The sequence below is a fragment of the Ammospiza caudacuta genome, chromosome 14, assembly GCF_027887145.1.
Source record: "Ammospiza caudacuta isolate bAmmCau1 chromosome 14, bAmmCau1.pri, whole genome shotgun sequence".
NCBI classification, from domain to species: domain Eukaryota; kingdom Metazoa; phylum Chordata; class Aves; order Passeriformes; family Passerellidae; genus Ammospiza; species Ammospiza caudacuta.
Window position 1 is genome coordinate 19,419,159 of NC_080606.1, and position 22,473 is coordinate 19,441,631.

General features: G+C 52.0%; 1 protein-coding gene across 3 annotated transcripts in view; it reads left to right on the top strand.

The window, feature by feature from the left end:
• Positions 1 to 22,473, top strand: part of MCF2 (MCF.2 cell line derived transforming sequence) — a 48,062-nt gene that overhangs the window by 12,601 nt on the left and 12,988 nt on the right. For all 3 annotated transcript variants that reach the window (XM_058813908.1, XM_058813909.1, XM_058813907.1), the window contains exons 4-20: positions 672 to 762; positions 7,315 to 7,434; positions 8,090 to 8,206; positions 8,892 to 9,041; positions 11,533 to 11,657; positions 12,119 to 12,233; positions 12,591 to 12,710; positions 14,926 to 15,117; positions 16,585 to 16,776; positions 17,605 to 17,776; positions 19,082 to 19,170; positions 19,776 to 19,864; positions 20,091 to 20,157; positions 20,770 to 20,885; positions 20,993 to 21,062; positions 21,326 to 21,418; positions 21,740 to 21,832. In XM_058813908.1, coding sequence (XP_058669891.1) covers positions 672 to 762; positions 7,315 to 7,434; positions 8,090 to 8,206; positions 8,892 to 9,041; positions 11,533 to 11,657; positions 12,119 to 12,233; positions 12,591 to 12,710; positions 14,926 to 15,117; positions 16,585 to 16,776; positions 17,605 to 17,776; positions 19,082 to 19,170; positions 19,776 to 19,864; positions 20,091 to 20,157; positions 20,770 to 20,885; positions 20,993 to 21,062; positions 21,326 to 21,418; positions 21,740 to 21,832 — 2,011 coding nt within the window. The remainder of the gene's footprint in view (positions 1 to 671; positions 763 to 7,314; positions 7,435 to 8,089; positions 8,207 to 8,891; positions 9,042 to 11,532; positions 11,658 to 12,118; positions 12,234 to 12,590; positions 12,711 to 14,925; positions 15,118 to 16,584; positions 16,777 to 17,604; positions 17,777 to 19,081; positions 19,171 to 19,775; positions 19,865 to 20,090; positions 20,158 to 20,769; positions 20,886 to 20,992; positions 21,063 to 21,325; positions 21,419 to 21,739; positions 21,833 to 22,473) is intronic.

The following is a 22,473-nucleotide window of genomic DNA, read 5'->3' on the forward strand; positions in this document are numbered from 1 at the left end:
TCTGTGTATGACCCATATGTAAAATCTGATGCTCATTTTCTCTGCTCTTTTCTCCTACTTCAAAGCCACGGAATGAATTCAAGTGAAACCTTTGCACTGTGGGTGTGAGGCTGCAGATCCATAAGATGTGGCACAGGGTGGCTTGGGAGCCTCTCCATGCCTTCAGTCAGCTGTTATGAGTCAGGGGGAATTGGAGTCCTTACCCCTCTGAGCAGCACTGCTGATTCCTCTGAAAGGTGTTTGTCAGGGCTGTAGCGCCGCAGAGCAGAGCAGCAAGCTGTGCCCTGAATGGAAGCTCCTGCACTGCCTTCCAGCGACTTTTTCCCTTTCCTGTAGAGAGTTTCCAAGTGTTGTCTGCCTTGTGCTGCTTCTGAGTAATCCCCTGTGTTTGCCTTGCCAAGCGCAGGGGTTAGCAGGGATGGTGCTGACTTTTTCCTCATATTCAGATGGAATTCCCTGGGTTCAGTTTGTGCCTGTTGCCCCTTGTCCTGTTGCTAAGCTCCACTGGAAAGAGTTTGGGCGTTCAGGAAATTTTTTTAAAGGGAATTTCAGGAACTGCAGAAATACTAAAATGGGGTTTGCATTCAGAGTTCTTGGATTTGGGTTTTTTTGGGAACAGAGTCACTTTTCTTGGAACGTTATCTGGTTATTGGTATTTTCTTATCTTGCAGTCAGCATGAGTCTGACACCAAATTTATCCTAATCCTGGACAGAAGACTGGACACATGGACATCAGTCAAAACGACTCTCCAGAAAATAGCAGTAAGTGCTCTTTAATGTGGATTGCTCTTAGTCACTCTGCCTTTGTGTGCCTCCTTCAGAAAACTCTGGGAACCAGAGCAGTGCTGCTCCTGCTTCCTCTCTAGGCAGCACTTTGCTTTATGGCCCTGTAATTAATTTGTGTGCATAAATGAGCTGTTTGTGTGTTCATTTGCTTGCTTGATGCATTTCCTGGGGTTTATACTCTTTTGCACTCATTGAAATGTGTTTTGTGCCATATTCTTTGCTTTTGATGGGTGGAAAATTTTGCTCTATATATGTTCTTTCTTGACACTGTTATTAGTTAATTTTACCTAATTGTTGGTGACTGAAAGTTTTAGGTTCTTTAAACAGGCTTCAGAGGATTTGTATGTGGGCATGGATGGAAAAATCAATTTTAAAGTGTATGGATGCATTAATGTGTTTTAAATGATGTAGTGCAGACATGCATTAAGCATTGGCAGGTTCCTGTTCTGAACACAGCTCAAAGGGGGTTTGTGCAATTCTGCATTGCTCTGTGTCTGGGCACCAGAGCTTGGGTTTACAGCAGAGTGTGCAGCTGTAGGAAAGTCACATTATGGGTGCATGGGGAGCTGACAGAGAAATCCTTTCCCAGCCACACCATGCCAGGGGGGTGGCTCAGTGGGAGTATTCTGGGTGCATTATTGCTGTGCTTGTTTCTGCTCAGTCATTGAGGGGTTAAAGACATTGGTCCATCTGAGAAGGGATGAAGGGGATGTACTGAGACAGAAAATGCTTGCCTGGCTCTGATAAAGTTAGATTTACGGTATTTTAAATGATTGATGCTGCTACAGCTGAACTTGGTGTTAAAAATGCCTGGCTGTGCTGGCAGTTTGCTGCTCAGCATCCCCCAGGAGGCAGAGAGGGTTCCCTTTTGCAGTGGGAATGAGGTCCCACTAAGAGTATTTTGGGTTCTGCTTTTTCTGAATGTCAGAAACTGAACTTGCAGGTGTGGTTACCATACCACTAGAGAAGAAGCAGCATTTAGAAAGTAGTTCTTTAAAGTGATCATCAAAATTCAGTCCTGCTGCCAGCGTTTGAACAGGTGCTAATACCAAGAGCATCCTTTAAGGATGAAGGACTTGCTTTGCATAGTCTGGAAGTGTCAAATGGGAAAAAAATCCTGTCCTAATTTGTAGCTTCTACAGAAGTGTCATTCGTTTTGTGTTTAATAAGAAAATGAAATTATTTGGGCAGCCACCCTGTTTGTGCCATGTGTCCATGTGGAGAGGTGACTTTGCCTGCAGTATCAGGGCTGTCCATGCAGAGAGTGGGAGGTGCTCTGTGCAAGGAGGGATGCAGGAAACCTGTGTACACTACATCTTGACACTTGGGAATATGGTGTTAAACACACAGTCAGGTCCTAAATGGCTGTCTCTGTGTCCAGGAGGTGTAAGGACAAAAATTTAAGACTTGATTTTTTTCCCAGTCACGCATCATGAGCCCTGATGCAATTTAAAAAAAAAATCTTTTCTGATCTTTGTACAATTTTGGAGTAAAGGAGTGCCATGAAGCTGAATTTAAAGCACAGACTGTGTCCTATTTTTTCCAGCATATGTATATGCAAGTGCAGCTCTGCGGTTGTGCATCTGATCTTGAACATTTTTCTATCACACCGTACAGATTTTTAACTCTTTATGTATGTCTGTGGTTGCCTGGGCAGAGCAGGCTGGCAGTGCTGTGGGAGGTGATGCCGGGCAAGCCTCGGGTTTTGGCCAGGGCATCCTTCCTCGGTTCACCCCCAGAACCCCGAGCAGCTGGAAAGGCACCTTGGAGATAGCGGCGGGGGGAAAGGGAAGGGTGAGCGCTCCGAGCTGCGAGCCAATGCTCCAGCAGAGAGCGGCTGCAGCGTGATTTTTGGCATTCCACCTTAAAAGCAAAGCCGGCGCTGGGGAGGAGAGCGGGGCTGCCAGCCGGGAGCCGGCAGGGCTGCTGCCTGCCCGAACCGAGCCGAGCCGAGCCGAACGGAACCGCTGCGTGCCAGCCCCGGCAGCGGGGAGAGCCGGGCAGCGCTCGGCAGCATCCCTGCATCCCTGCATCCCTGCATCCCTGCATCCCTGCATCCCCTTCCCGCAGCATCCCCGCATCCCTGCGGGGCCATGGCGGAGGCGGGCCCGCGGCGGGGCGGGCGGCCCGCCCGGGATGCGGTAAGGCTGCGGGCCCGGTGCTGCGGGCACAGGGGACAGAGGGACGGGGGACAGCGGGGCACCGGGACAGGCCGGGCAGCCCCGGCACGCCCGCAGCGCTCGGGCTCCGGCGGCGCGGGGGGAGCCAGCGGCGGCATCCTCCGTGCGGGAGCGGCCGGGCGCGGGGTGCCGCTGGGGCCGCCGGTACCGCCGGGTACCGCCGGGTACCGCTGGGTACCGCTGCTGCTGCCGGGGGCTGCCGGTACCGCTGGGTATCGCTGGGCACCCTGGATAACGTTGGGAACCGCTGGTACCGCCGGATATCACTGGGTACCGCTGGGGCCGCTGGTACCGCTGGGTATCACTGGGTACCGCTGGGTGTTGCCGGGGGCCGCTGGTACCGCTGGGTACCGCCGGCTATCGGTGGAACCATTGGTACTGCTCGGTGCCCCGGGTACCACTGGGCACCCCGGGTACGGCCGGCACCGCTGCTGCCGTGGCTCCCGGCCCGCAGCAGCAGCGGCTCCGTCATTGCTCCCCCAGCGCAGGAAAGCCGCGGCACGGAGCGGCCCCGCACGGACCCGTGCCCGGTGATGCTGGCAGCATCCTCGGGGGGTTAACCATGCACGGACCCGTGCCCGGTGATGCTGGCAGCATCCTCGGGGGGTCCATCATGCAGCCGGCTGGAGTAAAGGTAGCAGAGCGCTTGGGGGTTTGGCTCTGGCTCTGGGGAAGTTAAAGGCTCGGATTAGCAGCATTGTGTGCGTATCCTGGCATTTTGTTGCATGACTTTTCCTTTAAGGGGCAGCAGAAAGTCATTAAGTTCAGTACCTGGATAAGGACTCCTGCCTCTGTCTGCAGTGCTCGGAAAGAAACTTACTGGAGGATAATACTTTGGTTTTTTAAATTACTTTAATATTTTTTATTTATTGATTTGCAGCCTCATGGATGCCCCAGTGAACTGCAGGGAAGAATAGTGTCTGAAAACGGAGTTCCTGGAATTAGCGGAAATGTTAAAATACCACTAAATGTGTCAGAATGAGATATCCAGTAACGAGGCAGTAACTGTGATCCTCTCAGTGCGTGTCCTTTCTTGTGCTTCATTAGCCCAGTTTATCTGTATTGATTAAATCAGGGCTCTCTGTTGGTTCTAGTTAAATGTCCATTTAAAAGTTGCTGAAGTGGCTTTAAGGTGTCCGAGTCTGTCCTGGGAAGGGGGATGTGGTGAGCAGGCTGTGGTCAGTGGCACAGTTAACAGCGCTGAAGTGCCTGATCCAGTGGGACTGACTGTGCTGGGAGTTTTCTGCCTTTCCTGGTGTGCTGCAGAGGGCAGAGGCTTTAGAGGCTTCTTTAGGTGTTCTGTTACATAACCCCAGGCTTATCGAGTGCACAGGATTCTTTTTAGACTTACAAATGTTAAGATAAAGCATAAGGCAAGAGTAAATATCCTTTTATCTTTGCTTTCTTTCATATATTGTGGGAGAGGGTTTTTTGCAGCAGTACTTTCAGTATCATTAGAGATCAGTTTTCAGGAAACTTGTCTACACTTCAACTCTGAGAAAAACTAAAATTTTTACAATAACTAAAAAAATACAATTCCTGCAGGAATGTTATGTTGAGGAATTACTGCTCTATGTGGGTTTTTTTTCCCCTAACATTTCATCCTTTCCCTTAAGTCTCTAAGAGGGCACAGGACATGGCTTGTTGGTGTCTGTCTTTCTTACAAGCTTATTTCTTGTGTTCATTTCCCCCCATGCTTGGAACACATTAGGTGTCATTTGCAAAGCTGTGCTTCCTGTTTTGTAGCTGCTTGGAAGTGCTGACCTTGATCCTGTATGTGTAAGATCAGCTGAAAAATCCCCAAATGCTTTCTAAACTGAATGGAAATCCAGTCACCTGCCCTGGAGATGATTGAGGTGAAGTACCAAGGAGCAGGAGGGGTACAATGGCATGTGTATGGCTGTCCCTGTGATGGAGGAGGGCAGTGCCATGGTGCCCTGGTGTGGGCCACGTTGGCATCCTGCAGCAGAGGTGTCCCTGTGGTGCACGAGGGCAGTCCCTGGTGTGTGTGCTGTGGCATCCTGCAGCAGAGCTGTCCCTGTGGTGCACGAGGGCAGTCCCTGGTGTGTGTGCTGTGGCATCCTGCAGCAGAGGCGTCCCTGTGGTGCACGAGGGCAGTCCCTGGTGTGTGTGCTGTGGCATCCTGCAGCAGAGGCGTCCCTGTGGTGCACGAGGGCAGTCCCTGGTGTGTGTGCTGTGGCATCCTGCAGCAGAGGTGTCCGGGGCCATCCTGCTCCCAGCCATGCGGCTCCCTCTGGTCCCTGTGAGCTGGGCTTGTCTCCTGCCCCTGCTCCCCTTTCCTGTCCTGCCCAGGGCTCCTGGGGCTGCCATTCAAAGCCTGCAGGCTTTCCCGTGGGGCTTGGACACCCAGGCTGTGCCTCCAGGGACGCTGCTCTGCCCCCACAGGGTGCCTGTTAAAGAGGACTTGAAGGAGAAGGGGAGGCCAAAGCTCCAAGTGCCAGCAGGGCCAAAAAGGGGACGGGGGATGAAGGGAATAATGATGTCAGACTGAGGGAGGATGGATTTCTGGCTGCTGTTCTCAAAGGCATCCCCGCAGCATTTCCAGGGCAGGGCCAAGGTAGGAGCCCACGGTTCACAGAGCAGGCATTCCGTGCTGCCCAGGGCTGGAGCAGGAGCACAGGAGCTCAGCACCAGGCCTGCAGCCAGCACCAATGGCCCTGGTATTTAATGGCTTGCTGTTGTTTCCAATGCCAAGTCCTTGTCCCTGGCACCACTCTTGTTGACTTCCAAAGGATATGAGTTTGTCATTTCATTCACAACCTTTTTTTTCTGCTTGTACTTAAAATAACAGCAGATCAATATATTGTATTTACGTGGCTTATATGATCCTAAAGCTCACTGTCCATTTCTAAGGGAAGCTGTGGGCAGTGGAAGCCACAACCTGCCCCTTCCTACCCAAGAAAACAGAGTAAGTGTGTGGCCGTGCAGCTCAGGGAGGCCAGAGCTCAGGTGTAAATCCTGTTTTAAACAGCACTCATGCATGTTTGTGGGATGATCTTTGTTTTGAGGGCATGGATGAAATGCCCTGCAGTGTGAAGTACCCAAACATGTTCATTATTCTCACCCTTGGCATAGAGGTTGCTATCATGTTTCATGGAGGAGGGTGCTATAAGGAGGAGGGAAATGTCACCTGGCCTGGCAGGATCTCAGAGCAAATCATGTCTTAATTAACTCAAGGCTTTGCAGCATGTGCTTATCCATAATTTAATGATGCAACTTCTACTTTCTTAAAAATTCTTTTTCATTCTCAAGAACCCTTTTCACAGATCTATTTAAAAATGCACCTGCTAACCATATGCTTGAAAAAAGGCTCCAGCAGTGTAGACAGGAAATTCCAAATTCTTGCCACAAATTAAATGTTGCCTGGTAATTACCAAGGACAAGACGAGTGCGCTTCATGCAGTTATGGGATGATTAGCAAGTTTGGCAATAAATTTTGCTTCCTCAATCTGTCATTCCTCTCAATGTTCCAGCCCTCTGCTCCCTGCTAAGTTGCAATTTCAATCCCCAAGTTATAATGATGAACAGTGTCTGTATTATTAAAGTTTATAACAAGTGTGCCTCCAAGGAGCAGGGCTGACCTCCTGCCTGCTCCTAGGGGAGGTGGGGCTGGACAGCCCTGCTGCAGTTCCATCCCATATCTCTGACCCATCCCCAGCATCTGAACCTGCTGCAGTTCCATCCCCTATCTCTGACCCATCCCCAGCATCTGAACCTGCTGCAGTTCCACCCCATATCTCTCAACCTCTCCCAGCATCTGAACCTGCTGCAGTTCCATCCCCTATCTCTGAACCATTCCCAGCATCTCCCTCCTGTTGTATTTGTGGGGTGCCTCGATGAAGGAAGGAATGATGAATCTGACTCCATGTTCTCAGAAGGCTAATTTATTATTTTATTATATTAAAGAATACTAAACTATACTAGAGAATACAGGAAGGATACTTACAGATGGCTAAAAAGATAATAATGAAAACTCGTGACTCTCTCCCAACACAGCTTGGCACGAATTGGCCAAAGAGTGAAAACAACTCACAGCAGAATCCAGTGAAACAATCACCTGTGGGTAAACAATCCCCAAACACATTCCAAAGGAGCAAAACAGAGGAGAAGCAAATGAGATAATTATTGTTTTTCTTTTTCTCTGAGGCTTTCCCAGGGGAAAAACCCTGGGCGAAGGGATTTTTCAGAGAATGTTAATGTCACACCCCCGTTTTGAAAACAAGAAAAAAAACCCTAAAACAGAATGATTCCCCTGCTTTCAGTGCACTGGGGGCTGCTGCAGGAGCTGCCCCTGCCCAGGGTCAGTGCTGTCTGTGTTTCCTTGCAGGCATCCTTCCCAGGGAACCTGCACTTGGTGATGGTCCTGCGGCCCACGGGCTTCTTCCAGCGCACCTTCACCGACATCGGCTTCCGCTTCAGCCAGGAGGATTTCCTGCTCAAGTTACCGGTGTGGAGCTGAGTGTGCACTGCTGGGTGTGCTCAGGGCCTGGGCATGGCTGTGTGTGTGCTCAGAGCTGAGTGTGCACTGCTGGGTGTGCTCAGGGCCTGGGCATGGCTGTGTGTGTGCTCAGAGCTGAGTGTGCACTGCTGGGTGTGCTCAGGGCCTGGGACAGAGCTGTGTGTGTGCTCAGAGCTGAGTGTGCACTGCTGGGTGTGTGCTCAGGGCCTGGGACAGAGCTGTGTGTGTGCTCAGAGCTGAGTGTGCACTGCTGGGTGTGCTCAGGGCCTGGGACAGAGCTGTGTGTGTGCTCAGAGCTGAGTGTGCACTGCTGGGTGTGCTCAGGGCCTGGGACAGAGCTGTGTGTGTGCTCAGAGCTGAGTGTGCACTGCTGGGTGTGCTCAGGGCCTGGGACAGAGCTGTGTGTGTGCTCAGAGCTGAGTGTGCACTGCTGGGTGTGTGCTCAGGGCCTGGGCATGGCTGTGTGTGTGCTCAGAGCCTGGGACAGAGCACTGGCAGTGTGGGGCAGGAGGGTGGCCCAGGTGACACGGCCCTGTGTGTGTGTGTGCAGGTGGTGATGCTGAGCTCGGTCAGTGACGGGGCAGTGACAGGGTCAGCGTGGGCAGGAGGGTGGCCCAGGTGACACAGCCCTGTGTGTGTGCAGGTGGTGATGCTGAGCTCGGTCAGTGACCTGCTGACGTACATCGAGGAGCAGCAGCTGACCCCCGAGCTGGGGGGCACCCTGGAGTACTGCCACAGCGAGTGGGTCATCTTCAGGACGGTGAGTGGGGCTGGCACAGCCAGCTGGGGCTCCCTGGGCACGGGCTGCAGTCAGGCACTGAGCACTGGGGGCTCAAAGGAGCCGCTGCACCTCCCAGATCACATGTGCACAGGAGCCAAGGGGTGTTGGGCTTTGGTGGGTTTGCAGGAGCATTGGCTCCCTCAGGCTCCTATTGAAACTGCTCCCAAAAGATCTGTCTTTAAAATCTTTATTAGAGTTCCTTCAATGGGAGATACCAAATAGGCTTTTTTGTTAATAATGGTTGCTTAATGTGATTAATATCAGAACTGTGTTTGGGAAGCAGGGTGATGAGACTGCCTACTGCATACTGACCACATGCAGAGAATTTCCAGTTAGGTTTATTTCTTTCCCTTTGCAAGAACTTTGATATTACCAGGAGTCAGGAGTTGTGCCTTGCTGTGTGTTTCTGTGCTTCCTGCACACTCAGTTTCTGGGGATGCTGTGTCCCAGGTGATGGCAGGTTGGGTTCCCAGTGGGATGTTCTGTCTGTGTGTGCCCGCACACCCCAGTGGGATGTTCTGTCTGTGTGTGCCCGCACACCCCAGCCAGCTGTCTCAGGGCTGTTGTGCTGCCCTGCCCAGCCCAGCCCTGGCTCTTGGGGTCCCCTGAGGAGCTGCAGGCCGGTGCTGACCCCGGGCTGATGGCAGTCCCTGTGTCCCTGCAGGCCATCGAGAGCTTTGCCCTGACGGTGAAGGACATTGCCCAGATGTTGCAGTGCTTTGGCACGGAGCTGGCCGAGGCGGAGCTGCCTGAGGACATGTTCTGCATCGAGCGCCTGCTGGCCCTGCGCACCGAGAGGTACCTGCAGCTCAAGGTATGGCCCAGCACAGCTATGGCCCAGGGTATGGCTCAGTCACAGGTACTGCCAGCTCAGGGTATGGCACAGACACAGGTATGGCCCAGTCACAGGTACCTGCAGCTCAAGGTATGGCTCAGCACAGGTATGGCCCAGGGTATGGCACTGCCAGCTCAAGGTATGGCACAGTCACAGGTACTGCCAGCTCAGGGTATGGCACAGACACAGGTATGGCCCAGGGTATGGCACAGTGGCACTGCCAGCTCAAGGTATGGCACAGTCACAGGTACTGCCAGCTCAGGGTATGGCTCAGGGGTTCTGCCAGCTCAAGGGATAGCTCAGACAGAGCTACTGCCAGCTCAAGGTATGGCTCAGGGATACTGCCAGCTCAGGCGATTTGTGATTATTATTATCATAGGAGTCAGTGGAAGGTTCAGTGCAGCCAGCTGCTGCTTTAGCAGCTCCTGCACCTTCCAGGGAGCAGCACAGGCCCCAAACCCTTCCTTCAGGAGCAATCACTGTGTTCATAGTTGTTCTGTGGGGCTGAAGAATGAACTCCTTTGCTTTGTGGCAGGTTTCATTTACCTAAGTCAAGGAATTGTATCTATTTTAATTTATATTTCATTTGTCATTCATGTGAGAGCGAGTTTCCAGAAAGCTGCCTCTAAGAAATACTGAAAATGCCATCCAAGTTGTGCTGTGTGTAGGCATAAACACATGAGTGCATGTTTAGAAAGTATCATTATAGGCACTGTCAATGGCTCTCCATCTCTTTGAAAATGAACAGAGTAATATGAAATAGCAGCTACATCTATTGCAGCTTGACTCAGTGGCTTCAGCTTTGTGCTCAGGACTGTGGCCACAGTGCAGGGGGCAGATAGCAGCTCCACAGGGTGGGTCAGCAGTGTAAAACCGCCAGCAGTGCCCACTCTGTGGAGAAATAAAACACATCACGTGTTTCCATTTGCGTAGAAAGCACAGCAGCACTCAGTACAAGCCATCTGTTGCTTTTAATTCCTCTTCTATTAATTTCAAATATCAAAACCACTCATTGGCTCTTGTCTGAAGTGAGGTCTGCTGGCTTTTTTCTTTTGTTCCTTCTAAGACCGTGAAACACAAAAGCAGATGAGAAACTGTGCACAGATTGTGGTGACAGCAAGACATGGGATCCTTGTCTCTCATGGCAGCCCCAGGACTGGTGCAGTGGATTCCTGAATTCAAATATTTAGTAAATCAGAATAATTTATGTAGCTGTGATGCTGAGCAGAAACTGGCATCAAGCACAATGAAAAAATGATAGAAATTAATTAAACCGAGTAACTAAGAAATTAACCCCACTGATATACTGAACAGAAAAAGTCAAGTCCCCACCTGTTTGACAGTCAGACCATTTGCTTTGTGGATAATGAATGGCTTTGGATCAAAGAGGAGCATGGCTCTGTGCAGAGTGAGGGGCGAGAGGATCGGTGACAGCCCCTGCAGTGTAAAGCATGCTGCACCATTTCCTGCTGCGTCTCCTGCCTGGCACTGTCAGGAGATGGGTTTGTGTTCATGCTCAGGTGTTTCAGTGGCACGGCTGGCACTGCACACTGGGGCAGGGGAGGTTCCTGTGCTGTGTCCTGCTCCTGGGGCCGGTGGTGTGTTTGGGCTGTGTGAGCTCTCTGGGGCAGGCACACACTGAACCAGGTCTGGGCCCTCTGAATCCTCTCCCCAAAGAGACTTTGCCATTGTTTCTCCTGCAGTAGGAACCTGGCCATCTCCTGGGAGGGCTCTCACCCCTCCAGGGCCAGGCTCTGCAATGGACCCAGACACAGGTCACTCCTTCAGGGCCTCTGCCACCTCAGCCCATCAGCCACGTGTGTTTTCTCCCTCCTCATTTCTGTCTTTGGCCTCTTTGTCCTGAAAATAGTTGATTAAGTGCGCATGTTTGCTTTGGGGCTGAGCCCAGCCAGCACAGAGCACCTCAGCTGGTGCTGGTGAGGACCCCAAGGGTTTAAGTTTCCCCTAGGACAGGTTGGATTGGGAGTGTTGGCTTTGTGTGCAGAGGTTGTGCTGAGTGCTGCTGTGTGGGCTCAGTCCTGGCTTTGTTCCCCATGGCGTGCTGCTCTTACAGCCTCCTCTGCTGACCTTGGTGGAGAAGCCTCCCACAGCCTTCAAGCTGTGGAAGATCTTGCCTGAGGACATGAACTGATGGACAGGTGTCTCACACCAGCCCCACTGCTCACCAGGAGAGAGCTGGGGCCCTGCTGGCCTCCTGAGTCATTCTGTGGCCTGCTGTGTTCCTGTGTGGCACTTTCCACCCAGCCTGGTGGCCCATCCATGGCTCAGCCTCGTGCAGCTCAGGGGTTAATTCCATGTTAGGAGGGCTGAAACATCTGCTGGGAGGGCTTTGGTCTGTTGGGTATTGCTGCTTGTTTCACACAGGGAAACTGAGGCAGGAGAAACACAAAATGCCTTATCCTTACCTCACAGTAAGCAGCCTGAACAAGGAATATTTTGTGTTATACAGGAGGAGATCACGGCAGTCACAAAAGAGGGCAAGTTGCTTTTGAGCAGTTTTGAAGAGCCAGACTCAGGGGAATGCAGTCAGGAGCAGCAGCAGGAGAGGCCTGGGGACTGGGAGACGGTGAATCGGTGAGTGCACTGGGTTCCAAAATCCCCTGAATTCCAGTGGAAACACTGAAATTATTGAGGTGTGGGTGTGCTCTTTAGGTCACCTATCAAAGAGAGACACCAGAATTTTGCTGCAGTCCTTCCGATTGCTGGGTGGCTTCTCTCATGCCTTTGCTCTGATCTCTGTCCCCACTGTTGTGATGAGGCTGTGGAGCAGATGCAGGGCTCTCCCTGCCAGGCCCCAGGTTTTACCCAGATAAATGGAGACAGCAGCAACTGCTTCACCCAGATGTGTGATCACTCTGCTCTGCAGTGCTCATTCCATTAAATCTGTCCCTGGGATCATCTCAAGCCACATGTACATGTCTGTTGACTTCTTCTGAGACCTTGGGTCCCTGTGTAGGCGATCTCTAGGGCTTGTCCATCTCTGCTTGTCCCCTGTTTGCAAATTGTCTCAATCTTGTCCTTTTTCTGTGCCCAAGGTTGCTTGGTCAGCTGCGTGAGATGGAGACTGCTTTTGATGGCTTCTGGGAAAAGCATCAGTTAAAAATGGAACAATATTTACAACTCTGGAAGTTTGAGCAAAGTTTTCAAGAGGTAGGATCAGATGTGCTTCCATTGGCAGAAGAGAGAGGTGGAGGTCTGATGGAGAGAATTCTTATGCTTTTATTTTGAGGGTGTTTAATTTATGCTGCTGTTCCTTGGCGGTGGCAGGGCTGGCTAGCCTGGGGAGACGGCTGTGCTTCCTCCCTGCAGCTAATTTAGGTACCACTGCCCTGCAGTTGTGTGCATTCTGCTGATGGAAGCATCTTTCAATTTACAAATTAGTTCTTGGACACTAGTTGTGTTATTGGATTTAGCAATCGTAGCTCAAGTGTGATTAATTTTGGGCTCAGACTGCTTTCCTGCCTGTGCTTTGTATCCTCCTGCAGCAATTTTCTTCTCTGTGTCCAGGTGAAGAGTGCCATTGAATTTTTAATGGGGCAGCAGGCGGAGCTGCCCGACACCGGCGACAGCGTCCCCCAGGTGAAGCAGAGGCTCAAGGAGCTGGAGAGCTTGGATGGCCTGGCTCAGGTGAGATGATGGCCTGGCTCAGGTGAGACAGATCACCTGGCTCAGGTGAGATGATGGCCTGGCTCAGGTGAGACAGATCACCTGGCTCGGGTGAGATGGTGGCCTGGCTCAGGTGAGATAGATCACCTGGCTCAGGTGAGATGGTGGCCTGGCTCAGGTGAGATGATGGCCTGGCTCAGGTGAGATGGTGGCCTGGCTCAGGTGAGATAGATCACCTGGCTCAGGTGAGATGGTGGCCTGGCTCAGGTGAGATGATGGCCTGGCTCAGGTGAGATAGATCACCTGGCTCGGGTGAGATGATGGCCTGGCTCAGGTGAGATAGATCACCTGGCTCAGATGAGATAGATAGCCTGGCTCAGGTGAGATGATGGCCTGGCTCAGATGAGATAGATAGCCTGGCTCAGGTGAGATGATGGCCTGGCTCAGGTGAGATAGATCACCTGGCTCAGATGAGATAGATAGCCTGGCTCAGGTGAGATGATGGCGTGGCTCAGGGGGGATGGCCTGGCTCAGGTGAGATGATGGCCTGGCTCAGGTGAGATAGATAGCCTGGCTCAGGGGGGATGGCCTGGCTCAGGTGAGATAGATAGCCTGGCTCAGGTGAGATAGATAACATGGCTCAGGTGAGACGGCCTTGCACAGAAGCAGCACCCACGAAACACAGGAGCCACACTCCGTATTTGTGGTAGGTCTTTGTGAAATCACCTGGCTCTGTGATTTGTTGGTGAGTGCTGCACAAAGGATTGATTTCATGTCTCTGCTCTGAGCAGCAAGGCTGTGATCGCCCTGAAAGCCAGAAACAGGCTGTTTAATTATCAGAGTTAAAATAATTGCTGAGCCACCGTGAATATCCGGAACAGATAAATGTCTGAACGTGGGGGAGGCGTGGGATTTAATGAGCTGGAAGAAGAATTATTTATATTTGAAGTGCTTTAGCTATGCTAATAGGCAGAAACTTGTTACCAGGCACATGGAGTTGCAGAAAAGTTGTATCCTGCCATGTCTGTGAGTTGAACATAACATATGGGTGAAGACTAAGAGATGTGGGGGAAAGAAGAGTGAAGAGAAATGATTCACAGGAGCCCAGCTAAGGCTGTGACCTTTGCAAAGGGATGTGCTGGGCACCTGGGCCAGGGGCAGCAGGGAAATCCTGAGGGCTCTGGGCACAGAAGAGTTCTAGAGAGGGGTCTGAGGCTTGCTGGCCATTTGGGAGAAATGTTTGTGGAGAGAGGGAGGAGGATCAAAAAGCCAGGCAGGCAGGAGCAGCAGGAAAGCCATCCCAGTGGAAAGCCATCCCAGTTCCTCCCAGCCCTGGAGAAACCAGAGCCATTACACTGACTGAGGTGTGCAGAAAAGCTCCGGTGTTCTTGGCATCCAGATAAACCTCAACTACTGCAATTGCCTTTGATGAGAATTGGGATGCTTGGGAGCATGGAGTCAGCTGCAGTTTGTTCAGGGTGTGGCTCCTGGAGGGGCAGTGATGCACTGACAGCAGGCACTCACAGCCTTGCTGCTTTGGTGAAATACTGTTTTCTCTTTATCCTGTGTATGGATAGGAAGGCTTTTCTCCCCAGATGGTGGGCACCATTTTATGCTGTGCAAGCCACTCCTGCTGGCCACTCCTGATGGCAGCCATCCCCCAGAGTGGCTGTGTTATAGTAACTTCTTTGAGCCAGGTCTAATAAGCTCTGGGAGGCCTATAACACACCCAGATCGCTCAGGTATCCTTGGAGGCAATAAAATCAACAGGATGGCTTCTGTTGCAGTGTTGGAAACAAAAAGGTTTAGTAAAAGGCAAAATAGCAAACAGAAATACCGAGCCAGGTACAAGAAGTCCCTGCTCCTGGTAAAACACCTTACAAAAGCCATTAGTTTCTTTGTTCTCTTCTTTTTCTACTTAATGCCCAGGTGGGACTTTTTGGCTCCTGTCCAGTTAGCTATCCTTAAGTTTGAGGTGAAGTTCCCCAGGTCCTATGAGGTGTCTTTTCACTTAATAGAGGAGAGAAACTTGTGGGCTTATTTCCTTTTAAGGAGACAAAGGATAATTTTGTCACTCCATCAGCAAAGGGCACACTCCTACCTGGCTGAACCCTGGTGAGCTGGGAGGGCACGCTGGTGTGTGAGTGTGGGCACTCTGGCACCATTTCTATGTGAGTGTGGGGACACTGGCACCATTTCTGCGTGTGTGCCAGCCTGGGCTCTCCCCCTCCTGCAGGAGCTGATAGGGAAGGCTCAGGTGGTGATCCTGCACGGGCACCAGCTGGCTGCCAACCACCACTACGCGCTGAACCTGATCTGCCAGCAGTGCAACGAGCTGCGGCACCACTGCGACCTGCTGGCCGAGCACGGCAAGAGGAAGCAGCTGCACCTGCAGAGGACCCTGGAGCTGCACACCCGCCTGCAGCAGGTACAGCTCACACACACGGGGCTCTGAGGAGATGGTTGGGTAGCCTCTCCATGGGCTTAGCCTCCCTTCTTGGCTGGAAACATCTGGAATGGCAGCTGTTCTTCGCAGTTAATGGTAGGGAGGTGTTCCCCAGAGGCAGGAGGAGCCCCTTGGCTGGGGAGTCAGCAAACAGGGACCTGCTGCTGTGAGGGCAGCAGAAAGACGTGGGCATCTCCACCCAGCACCAAGCTCAGCTGCTGCTCTTGGTGGTGCTGTCATGCTGCATCCATGAATTCATGACTTTGGAGGTTTTCCTGCCCAGTGTGACAGAGGTGATGCTCTCACATAAATTCCTGTCCCTTTTTCTGAGGGGTTTGTTAAGAATGAACATGGCTGAGTGTGAAATGAGGTGACAGATTGGTAGATAGGCACAGCTGCTGTGTGCTAGCATGGAAGTGGAGTCATGTGGCTCCAACGCTCTTTGATATCTTAATCAGCATCAAATATTCATTTAGGGAAATTCACACTAATTAGGCCAGAAGGCACACGGCTGTAATGTGCTTGAGGCCAATTAAGAGAAACAGAGGATTCTGACCCTGTTCCATTTCCCTGTTTTGGGAACTGGGGAGCTCCTTTTTCCTCCCTGTGTGCTCCAGTTCAGCCCTGTGCTGATCTGTGGGACACAGTTCCTCAGCTGCAGCACAGGGGCCTCTCCTGGGCTCCCTGCAGGCCTGGCTGCTGCCTGGGGTCTGCCTTGGAGCACAGCATGGTCCTGCTCTCCATGTCTCCTGTCCTTTCACAGCACTGGAAATTCTCTGTTGTGCTTGGCTGGAGCATCCTCTCAGCCCTGTGCACACCACAGTGTGTGAGTGCCAGTGTCACACACAGCTCAGCGTGTGAGTGCCAGTGAGCCCCAGTTCAGGTCTGAGCCTCAGAAACCTGCCAGCCTCCCTGTAGGCTCCAAAGTGCCCACTTCAGCTTTCCCAGCTGGGCAGATGAACACCTGCTTGTGCCTGCGGTCAGCTGTGCAGCAGTACCCTATGGCAGGTGCACCACTGATTTTAGCCAGGTACACCACTGATTTTAGCCAGGTACTGCACTGATTTTAGCCAGGTACACCACTGATTTTAGCCAGGCACAGCATTGATTTTGGCCAGGCACAGCATTGATTTTGGCCAGGTACACCACTGATTTTAGCCAGGCACAGCATTGATTTTGGCCAGGTACACCACTGATTTTGGCCAGGTACTGCACTGATTTTAGCCAGGTACTGCACTGATTTTAGCCAGGCACAGCTTGGCTGGGTCTGCTGAGGGCTGCAGTCACCTTACAGAGAAAACATGCCTTTGTGCTTTCTGATGGAAGCCCAGTGAGTGCTGGCTCTTAGGGAGTGCTGCTGGCTGCCCCCAGAGCCAGTCAGTGACATTCTCATGAGAGCCTCGTGCCAGTGGGGGCACTGGGGGATCTCACTCCCTGTGCTGTCCCCAGGCCCTGCAGTGCTGTGATGAAGGTGCCTACCTGCTTGCCAACCAGCAGATGGACAAGTGCCAGTCTAAAGAAGGCGCCCAGAAAGCTCTCCAGGACATAGAGAGATTTCTTGAAAGCTCTTCATCCTACTTGAACTATGATCCCCAAGCCCTGCAGGACGATTTTGAGTCTGTTTTGACACCTGAGCTGAAGGTAAGCAGTTCCCCAGGAGTGAGGAGCAGGTTTGGGGTGTGTATGGCAGCGCTGGCACCCTGGCAGCCCTGTGCCAGCTCAGCGTCAGGTGGTGCTGGCTGTGGCTCCCCTTTTGGCTCTCTGCAGTGCCAGGTGCAGGTGAAGCTGGTGATGGGTCAGGGTGAGCTGATGCTGCTTGTAGCTCTCAGCTGTGGGTCAGGATGAGCTGGTGCTGACTGTGGCACCCTGGCAGCCCGGTGCCAGGTCAGGGTGAGCCGGTGCTGACTGTGGCACCCTGGCAGGCCTGTGCCAGGTCAGGGTGAGCCGGTGCTGACTGTGGCACCCTGGCAGGCCTGTGCCAGGTCAGGGTGAGCCGGTGCTGACTGTGGCACCCTGGCAGCCCGGTGCCAGGTCAGGGTGAGCCGGTGCTGACTGTGGCACCCTGGCAGGCCTGTGCCCGGTCAGGATGAGCTGGTGCTGACTGTGGCACCCTGGCAGGCCGGTGCCAGGTCAGGATGAGCCGGTGCTGACTGTGGCACCCTGGCAGCCCGGTGCCAGGTCAGGGTGAGCCGGTGCTGACTGTGGCACCCTGGCAGGCCTGTGCCAGGTCAGGATGAGCCGGTGCTGACTGTGGCACCCTGGCAGGCCGGTGCCAGGTCAGGATGAGCCGGTGCTGACTGTGGCACCCTGGCAGCCCAGTGCCAGGTCAGGATGAGCCGGTGCTGACTGTGGCACCCTGGCAGCCCAGTGCCAGGTCAGGATGAGCCGGTGCTGACTGTGGCACCCTGGCAGCCCGGTGCCAGGTCAGGATGAGCCGGTGCTGACTGTGCCTCCCCTGTCTCTCCGCAGTGCCAGCTGCAGGCCGTGCAGGGCAAGCTGGACAGCGTGCGCAGCATGTTTGAGAGCAGGCAGTGCTGCTTCAGGAGGCTGCTGGACAAGCACGTGAGGCCCGTGCAGCTCGTGGCTCCACGGCCAGAGACCCCACCCCGGGCCAAGTCACCCCTGTTCTCTCCTAAGCACGGTAAAACACCCTGCACTTATGGGTTTCCAGCTGGTAACTCTGCTGTGAGGCTTAGGGTGGCTTTGAGAAGCTGACTAAACCTTGCTGGCACAGAGAGTTATTGGAGAGTGTTAAATACATATCGGTGATTTATGAACTCCCCAGTGTTTGTGCTCCCATACCTGTGTGAAGGGTGAAGTTGGTTCCTTATTATTTATTTCCACTTCCCACTCAGTGAAAACACAGCTGTAAGTAGTGCACACCTCTCCACCTTGGGTCTGTGTGCAGCAGGCAGAGCTCTCAGGTGGCACCTGCAAGGCCGGGCTGTGCTCACCTGGGCCGGGCTGTGCTCACCTGGGATGGGCTGTGCTCACCTGAGCTGGGCTGTGCTCACCTGAGCCGGGCTGTGCTCACCTGGGCCGGGCTGTGCTCACCTGGGATGGGCTGTGCTCACCTGGGCCGGGCTGTGCTCACCTGGGATGGGCTGTGCTCACCTGGGCCGGGCTGTGCTCACCTGAGCTGGGCTGTGCTCACCTGGGATGGGCTGTGCTCACCTGGGCCGGGCTGTGCTCACCTGGGATGGGCTGTGCTCACCTGGGCCGGGCTGTGCTCACCTGGGATGGGCTGTGCTCACCTGGGATGGGCTGTGCTCACCTGGGCCGGGCTGTGCTCACCTGGGATGGGCTGTGCTCACCTGGGCCGGGCTGTGCTCACCTGCAGCACCTGGCTCACCTCCCAGCTGCTCCATGTCTGCCCTCAGAGCCCCTCCAGCATCTGCACGTTTCCTTACAGGCTGTTTGAATGATGTCATACAGCTCACCAGAGAGATTGATGCTTTTATTTTTAAGCTTCCAGTTCACCTCTATAGCTCAATTGCAACTTGTAATCATTTACTGACAGTATCAATAAATTTGTGCAAGATGGACAAAGAGTTTATTACAGCTGAGCATCTTGCCCTAGGTTCACAAAAGGACTTTAAAGCAGTGTCCTAGCAGGGGGTGTTCTTTTTTCGAGTTTATTTGCTTTTATTGGTTTTGCTGTTATCATATGCTCAGGCTCCAGAGACTTTGTTAGGTTTTGATTACTGTGTTCCCTTAGTGAACATTTTGTTTTTCCTAAATATTTGTACTTTATGACCGTGGGATGTGCTGTGTGGAATCAGTGTTGTTTGGGATAAATACCCTTTATTTTGTCAGCTTGCTATTAGTCCTAGCTAACTAATTATTTAAACTGTATCCCATTTTTCTTCTGACTTATTAGTTTCTGTCTGCAGAATCTCCTTCACCATAGAGGTACATTATGTAATTCTGCTTTCTTCTATCCAAGGTGTAGATTTTAATTCCAGTTTGAAATTTTCATTTGATCTTTCTCTCCCTGGGAAGAAAACTTCAAGAAAAACTCCAAGTTCTCGCAAGGTAAAAATTATTCATGGGATCTGAGTTAGTTTTATGGAAAAGTGAAACTGCTCTAAAGATTGAGTATACTTTGGATTTGGAGATGCTCTCTTTATTTTCTTTTTTTCTTTTGCCTTTTAAAAACTCAAGCAAACCCAAGCCCTCTTGTATGCCTGTGGTTTAGTTGCGTTAGTCCAACACCTGAGCTCTGGCCTGACTGATTTTACAATATCTGGGTGCCCATTTCGTGTGTGTTGTTCCCTGAAGTTATTTCTCACATAACAGAGGTGTGTATTAGGAAATATCCCCATGCACAGATATTTCCCCTGTGGGAACTGTTCTCTGCCTCCTCACTAATGAGTTATGTTACCAGTATTTCACATTCATGTAGCAGAGTAATTTCTGGGAATTTCTGACTCCCCATTACATGTTATTCCCTTCTGAGGTTTGCTGCCATGGGGTTTTATAAGGAGGCTCCTTTCATCCTTCCCCAGGGCTGCAGCAGGGCTGGGCTCCTGCTGCCCCTGCAGGCCCTGCTGCAGCTCTGAGCTCTTCCCACTGCATCCCTTTTCCCCTTTTCTTTCCCCTTTTCCCCTTTTCTTTCCCCTTTTCCCCTTTCCCCCCAGATCGAGGTCATGCACGACTACCAGGAGAAGAGGAATTCCTTGCAGTACTTCATTTCAGACAGTGAGGACAGCTTGGATGTGCTGAAAGGGTGAGCACTCGCCCCCTTCACACCCCCTAAAGGATGTTTGTTTGTGCCCAGTCCTTGCCCCATCCCTGTGTTCCTGCAGCCTGACCCAGGAGTCATCTCCTGTGCTTTTACCTCCTGGTTATTAATGAGATCACACAATGGTTTGGGCTCCTTGAACTACACTCATCACCTGTGGGGCTTTTATAGACGTAAAATAATACGTTTCTATATTTTTTTTTCATTTTAGGCATGTGATAAATGAGCTTATAGAAACAGAGAGAGTGTATGTGGAGGAGCTGTTCACAGTTCTGACGGTGAGTGAGCTCTGCAGGTTCCCATTGCTGTTCCCTGGTCACTGGTACCAAAGGGCACCTGCCACTGTCAGACTGAGCCCAGGTGGGACAGGCAGCTTCCACCAGGCTGCCAGGTCCCAGTCCAGTCACAAATGCTCAAGTTTGCTCCCTAGGTTTTCTTTGTTGGAGGCATCTGCAGGAACAGTTGGTGTCAGGATGAGCTTTTCATCTGCAGTGAAGGAGAACCCTTGTGTTTGTACACAAAAGCACTGGTAATTGGCCTCAGCAGTGCCTGTAAAATATACAAAAAGCTGTTTCTCTTGAGTGTTCCCTAATTTCCTTTACCTTTAGGAGACAAAAGGAAGCAGCTTGTGTTTTATCCTTGGAGATTCCTGTCTCAATACTGTGAAATGGTGACTGTATGAAGCACATTGCTTTAGACAATGATTTCTCATACTGTCATTTTAGACATTACTACCTTATTCCAAAATAACTCTTGCTGACGGCCAAAACAGGGAATAAAAGGGATATTGCACTTAGAAACAGGGAGATCACATTGAAAGTCTGTTCATGCTCCCTTTTCACCTGCCTTTGGGGAGATGGCAGCTGAGAGTGAGCCCTTTTCCATTGCAGGGCTACAGAGCAGAGATGGACAACCCTGCCATGCTGATCCTGCTGCCCCCCGTGCTGAGGAACAGGAAGGATGTGCTCTTTGGAAACATGCCTGAGATCTACGACTTCCACAACAAGTATGGGGCTGCTCTTCTCCCTTCCCCAGGCTGATCCTGGAGTGCTGCAGCACCCAAAGCTCTCCCTGCTCACTGCTGGTTCTTGTCCCTTCTCCCATCTCTTGCAGGATTTTCCTGCACAGCCTGGAAAGCTGCCTGGGAGCCCCCGAGAGAGTGGGATGTTGTTTCCTGGACAGGGTGGGTAAATCCTTGTCACTTTAAAGCAGACTCCCAAGCCAGGCTTTCTCCTGGCTGTCCCATTCTACAGCACCCCAGCTATGTTGGTGGGGTCAGGCCAGCAGAGATGGCAGAGCTCCAGCTGTGACCCCAGCTGTGCCTTTTTCACCCAGACTGTCACTTGCAGACACTAAAGCTGGCAGCAGAGGTGAAAGCACACACGCTCTGGGTGCTGGCTGGCAGGATTGGTCCCTGAGGTGACCTGCCCCGTGCTTGCCTTGCAGAGGGAGGATTTCCAGATGTATGAGAAGTACTGCCAGAACAAGCCCCGCTCCGAGTCCCTGTGGAGGCAGTGCTCTGAGAGCTCCTTCTTCCAGGTGAGCTGCTCTTCCACCCACCTGGGGCACTGCCTTGTCTGACAGCCTCCTCACAGCCCACAGGGCTGCAGTGTGTTTGGTGCTGTGTGCAGAGTGCACACAAAATGCTCACAAAAGGAGATGTTGGTAGTTCTCGTACCCCAGGAGTACAGGGCAGATCCACAGGTTAATTTGCATGTAATTATAATATTACTTTAGCTGTAGGTATCATTCAACCCTTGGACATGAAACCCTTGGAGTCATCAAACCCCACAGCTGTGCTGTTGGAATATCTACTGACAGGTGGTGCAGAGCTGACTTGGTCTGACTTGCGTGTTGCAGGAATGCCAAAGGAAACTGGAGCACAAGCTGGGGCTGGACTCCTACCTGCTGAAACCCGTGCAGCGCCTGACCAAGTACCAGCTCCTGCTGAAGGTATGCCAGCTTGTGCCAGTTACTGCTGAAGGTGTGCCAGGTTGTACCAGTCATGCCAGGTTGTACCAGCTCCTGCTGAAGGTATGCCAGGTTGTACCAGCTCCTGCTGAAGGTATGCCAGCTTGTGCCAGTTACTGCTGAAGGTGTGCCAGGTTGTACCAGTCGTGCCAGGTTGTACCGGCTCCTGCTGAAGGTATGCCAGCTTGTGCCAGTTACTGCTGAAGGTGTGCCAGGTTGTACCAGTCATGCCAGGTTGTACCAGCTCCTGCTGAAGGTGTGCCAGGTTGTACCAGTTATGCCAGGTTGTGCCAGCTCCTGCTGAAGGTGTGCCATGTTCTGCTTCTCAAGGCCAACAGCAGAGAGATTAGATTTGTTGTTTTTCAATTAGAGGCGACCTGTAAATCAGCACCAAGCTTTGGATGACATACTGCTTATCTGGGCCTCTCCTGAAGTGCCTTTCAGTGCAGATGAATGTTCACATACCTGAAAAAGGAACAGGTGCTTGTAACAGGCCATTTTTAAGAGGGAAAGACTCTTTGAATCTGTTCAGAGATGCGGAATTACAGAAACACTTGTAAGAAAACCGAGCCAGAGATGATCATGAGACTCTGATGAATGAAATAAATTGTTGCATCTCTTTT